The sequence below is a fragment of the Micromys minutus genome (assembly GCF_963924665.1).
Source record: "Micromys minutus genome assembly, chromosome: 10".
Classification (NCBI taxonomy): Eukaryota; Metazoa; Chordata; class Mammalia; order Rodentia; family Muridae; genus Micromys; species Micromys minutus.
The window spans coordinates 20,831,139-20,835,797 of NC_137979.1; the positions used below are offsets into that span (position 1 = coordinate 20,831,139).

Below are 4,659 nucleotides of genomic sequence, written 5' to 3' on the forward strand. Positions count from 1 at the left end.
GCACTGAAACTCAGAAACAGCTTCTCTAGGGCAGGCTTCTGACAGCCAAGGTCGTGGAAAAAGACTGGACACACGTAGCAAAGCTCACTTAGTTTTCTTACCGTATAACATGACGTGTGGCTACCTAGTTTCTACCATCTAGGAGGCCTCGTAGGCTGGAAGCCTACTATAAGCAGAAAACCCCAAACTTCCAGACGCCAGATCTAACCCCGATCCCACAGCCAAACCCAGACCTTTTTTTTCTAAATCTCTCTCACAGGCAGGCGTCCCGGCACATTCCAGAGATCCTAGAACTCGGGAGGCCAGGTCTGTAAAGTCCAGAGCGAGACCCTGTCTTTTTTTTTTTAAAAAAAATCAGTATTTCTTGATCTCTTGATTCCCTTATTCCAACCCACCCGCTCGAGTCCATCCTGATTCAAGCCCCAATCTACACGTTTCCTTCACATCTTCCTCATTCATTTTCTACTGAAAATGTTTTCCGCGCCTCTCTCCATATCTGTAGAAGCTGAGAAAGCTTCCCTCTCGCCCACTTCTCCAACATCAGTCTGATCCCTTAGGCTTCAGAAGGCCTGGCTTCCTTTCTGTCTGGCAAACACGGGTTTATCAAGCCCCGGTTTCCGCAGATCTCCACTGGGCGGACTCCTGCCCTTGGATCTTTGGAGATACTCCAAGGCCTGTCCTAGCCTTTCCTCACTCTCAGCTCCGTGACACAGCTTCTTCTGCCTGGAGATAGTCGCCGGCTACACAGTCACCGGGAAGAGACACGAACTGTTCCGTTCTCCCATCTTGTCTGTGCCCTAAGTGTGTTGGCTTGTTTTACAGAACCCTAACTTCTGTGATGGAGAATTAAAAACAACAACAACAAAACTCATCTCTCATTAATGAAAAAAAAGTAAATAAATGTAGCTAGGAGTGGTGGTGAACACTTTTGACCCCCAGCACTCTGAAAACAGAGGCAAAAGGGTCTCGATCTCTGTGAGTTCACGGTGGGGTGGGAAGGGGGGTTAGCCTGATCTACACAGAGAATTCTAGGAGAACTGGCCATACATCGTGAGACCCTGTCTCAGGAATGTGTGTTAGCCCTGGCTATCTCGAGTGTGCCACAACATGCAGCTAAGAGGTGGCTTGATTAAATTCATTAACTGACTTATTTTTAAAACCTTTTTTTTTTGAGACAGGATCTCACTGTGTACCTTACAGACCTGTCTGCCTCTGCTCCTGAGTGCTGGGATTGTGTGCCACATGCCTGGCAACTTATTTTAAATATTTTGTATAAGTGTGTGCATTGAGTGTGTTGTGCGTTTTTGTGTGCAGCTTCTAGAAGAGGGCACTGAATCTCTAGCGTCACAAGAGGTTGTAGCAGCACAAAATAAGTGCTGAAAACTGAATTTAACAAGAGTATCTGTGTTCGTTGTTTCTAAAGCCCCGGCTGTTCTGCTTTGTGGTCCAGGCTGGCCTTGAACTCAGAGACTTAACTGCCTCTGCCTCCTGAGTGCTGGGTTTAACACCTGGTGCTGGGATAACCACTGAGCCATCTCTACGATTTGTTTGTAGGGACATTTTAGGTGTTTGTTTTATTGCCATATAACCTAGCAGGACCTTGAATTTTTCAGGCCCTCTTTCCTCCGCCTCCCAAATACTGGGACTGTCGGTGAAAGGAAAAAGAGATGTCCAGTCGTGAGGAAATCTAATCTCCTCACACGGGGCACCAATGATGTGTATATAAAAAAGTAAAAGATGATGTCTCGGGTTTCGGCACCAGTGATAGTTAAAAGATAAGGGAGTTGGGGGATATCGCCCATGGAGGTGCGGCGAGGCCTGGGGGCAAGGGAACCCCCCCACGCTCCATTCTTCACTTTTTCGGGTGCCCTCGGTCCCGAAGCAGTCACCTCAGCCACGTTCTATTCTAACCGTCCCACGGCTGCTCATTTCCCCACTCGGCAAATTGCATGAAACCAAAAGAAATTAGACTCATTCTTCGGCAAAGTATTGGTCTAGGGCGGGAGGGGGCGTCCTCTGACAACCAGGGGCTGGGGGATTTGGTGCGACTGTGGGACAAGCTCGGCTCATCAGCCTCTCCTCCTTCGTTCCCTCATTCCTTCTTCTTTCCCTCGCAGTGAGTGGGAAGCACAGGGGAAGGAAGGATTTGGCGGTTACCGGTGAGTCCTCCTCCATCCCTCCGGCTCCAGGAGGCTAGCACCGGCTCGCACACCAGGCCCACGGACCTCTGCAGAGGGCGCAGCGCTGTCGCGAGACTTCCGGAAGCAGCTGCGCGGTGACTGCGGACGCAGTTACCGTGGCAACCGGGCGGCGCCTGAGCGCGCGGGAAGGAGACTTGAGTAGAGAGAGAGGTCTGGCCTGCTTGCTCTGGGAGACTTGATGAGTGACCCACCTCAGACTTCCAACCTCAGAAACCACGGCCTCCGCTCTGGGGCCCCGAGGCCATGGGTCGGATCTCCGGGCTCGTGCCCGCTCGGTTCCTGACGCTCCTGGCTCATCTGGTGGTTGTCATCACTTTGTTCTGGTCCCGGGTAAGGCGCGGACAGGGCGCGCGCGTGCGAGCCCTCCTGTCCCTCCCCTTCTCCTGGAGTGGACCCAGCTCGGCTCAGTCCACTCCCACAGACCCACACTGGGTCCCTCGCTCTCGTCCCTCGGCCCCTCCCCAGCCTGTGCCCCCGCAACCCCATCCCTCTTTTGACATTTTTTTTTTCTTTCTGCCCGGCTCACCAGGAAAGCAACATCCAGGCTTGCCTGCCTCTCAGGTTCACCCCCGAGGAATATGAGAAACAGGACAACCAGTGAGCTCCTGGGGCGGGGTGAAAGTGCAGGGGTCTTCAGCGGAATCCAGACACCCTGGTCCATCCCCCTTTCTCTCTGCAGACTGGTAGCAGCGCTCTGCCTCACCCTGGGCCTCTTTGCAGTGGAGCTGGCTGGCTTCCTCTCAGGAGTCTCCATGTTCAATAGCACCCAGAGCCTCCTCTGTATCCTTTCTGCCTGGCCAGCGTCCCCATGTGACTCATCTCCTTCCCCACTCTTTCCACTTCTGTAGGCCTTTTGGGCACAGGTCTCTGCCCTACGTGGCAAACCGAACCTCTCTAGTGTTGGGGAATTAATAGACTCCAACCATGTATTAAACCCTGATATGAGCCAGGTTCTGGCGATCCCTGGATGGGAGTAACACCATTTCATCCCGTTTGAGGAGGAGGCGGGCAAACATCTGTAAGTCGGTGTGATAAACAATATGCTGTGTGTAAAATACAAAGCACTATGGGAACTCAGAGGGACCAAGAAAATGAAGCGCATAGGAAGGTTCTTGATGCCCGGGTGTGGTCTGCAAGCCTTTAATCCTAGCACTAGGAGGCAGGCGCAGGTGAGTCTCTAAATTCGAAGCCAGCTCGGTCTACATAGTGAGTGAGTTCCAAGTCAGCCAGGGCTACATAGAGAGACCCTGTTGTTTTTGTTTTGTTTGTTTTTTGTTTTTTAAAAAGGGTAGTTCTTGACTCTTGAATTACAAGGAGGGCCAGGGCCCTGGAGAAATTCCCAGTGTATCAGACCTGTAGGTATTTTTCTGCAGCCTAGGACATACTTGACATTAACTTTCTCAGAAGTGTCCAGGGAGAGGTCCTATCACAGCGAACTCAGCGCTGGCCTCTTATGCATAACTGTCCACAAATTCAGAAGGCATGGCTGCCAACTCTGGAGCTTGTCTTAAGGGAACCAAGTCCAGGTACCACAGAGGCCAAATCACTTACACACTAATTTCCTTGACCCTGCTGTGTTTTTAAGCCGTGGCAGCCCACTGTAGTGCGTCTGTGGCCCTGTCTTTCTTCATATTCGAGCAATGGGAGTGTACCACGTACTGGTACATTTTTGCCTTCTGCAGGTGCCATAGCACCCAATATTTTGGAATGGGGGGGTGGGGTGGGGGTGGAAAGTTTACCCCAAATCTGAATGTTTCTCCCACCTAGACCTTTCCTGCACATGTGAAATTAGTAGAGTTTCGAGTAGTCATACCTGTTCCCTAACCCACTCGCAGGGAAGGTTTGGAGGTTTGACTGTTTGGGTTGGAAGGGGCGCTAAACCCACCCGTCTACTCCCACAGCGCCTTCCCAGCTGTCACCGAGACTGCATTATTCATCGCTGTCTTTGGGCTGAAAAAGAAACCTTTCTGATGCATTCCCGGACGTAGGGACCAAGGCTGGAGAAGTGATGAACTTCCACGGCTGGAAGAAGAAAGGCAGGGGCTTCAGTTTCCTAGTCGTTAGCTCCTCCCAGCTGCGGCTAAGCAGAGGACTGCACTGTTGGGATAAGAGCTCTCAAATCTTGGGTTATAATTTTATTAAAGTTTTGTAATAAAAATTCATTTTATAATAAGAGCAAGGCTTATACTATTTGTCAGAAGACCATTGGGTGGGCCAAGAGGCTGGTGTAAATGGTTTTTTTTTCTAGCCTTACGTACGTGAGCAGGTACGTAATGCTTCTATTCGGATTTTTACGGTACAAGATAGGCGGAAGTGAGTGGGCGGGAATATGTAAATAAGCACCTCACATAGGGCTTCTAATTTGCCGCATGTGAGCGAAGCATTCTGGGAGAAATTTGTTTCTCCCATTTTTGCATCAAATGGAAAAATAAAATGTTTCAAGCAATTGCAAATAGAT

The 4,659-nt window shown here is 50.5% G+C and overlaps 1 protein-coding gene across 6 annotated transcripts; it reads left to right on the top strand.

The window, feature by feature from the left end:
* Positions 1-2,356: 2,356 nt before the first annotated feature.
* Positions 2,357-4,172, top strand: TMEM107 (transmembrane protein 107; the record flags this gene model as incomplete). 6 transcript variants are annotated; one of them, XM_080924128.1, is made up of 5 exons in its annotated part: positions 2,357-2,531; positions 2,731-2,798; positions 2,839-2,981; positions 3,787-3,883; positions 4,103-4,172. In XM_080924128.1, exons 1-5 carry the CDS (start codon positions 2,445-2,447, stop codon positions 4,170-4,172), a joined length of 465 nt encoding a protein of 154 aa, XP_080780254.1. In that variant the 5' UTR covers positions 2,357-2,444. The 6 variants fall into 6 exon arrangements, with proteins under 6 accessions (XP_080780254.1, XP_080780255.1, XP_080780256.1 ...); XM_080924129.1 differs by having other exon boundaries at positions 3,787-3,862; XM_080924130.1 differs by having other exon boundaries at positions 2,881-2,981.
* Between the last annotated feature and the right edge of the window lie 487 nt (positions 4,173-4,659).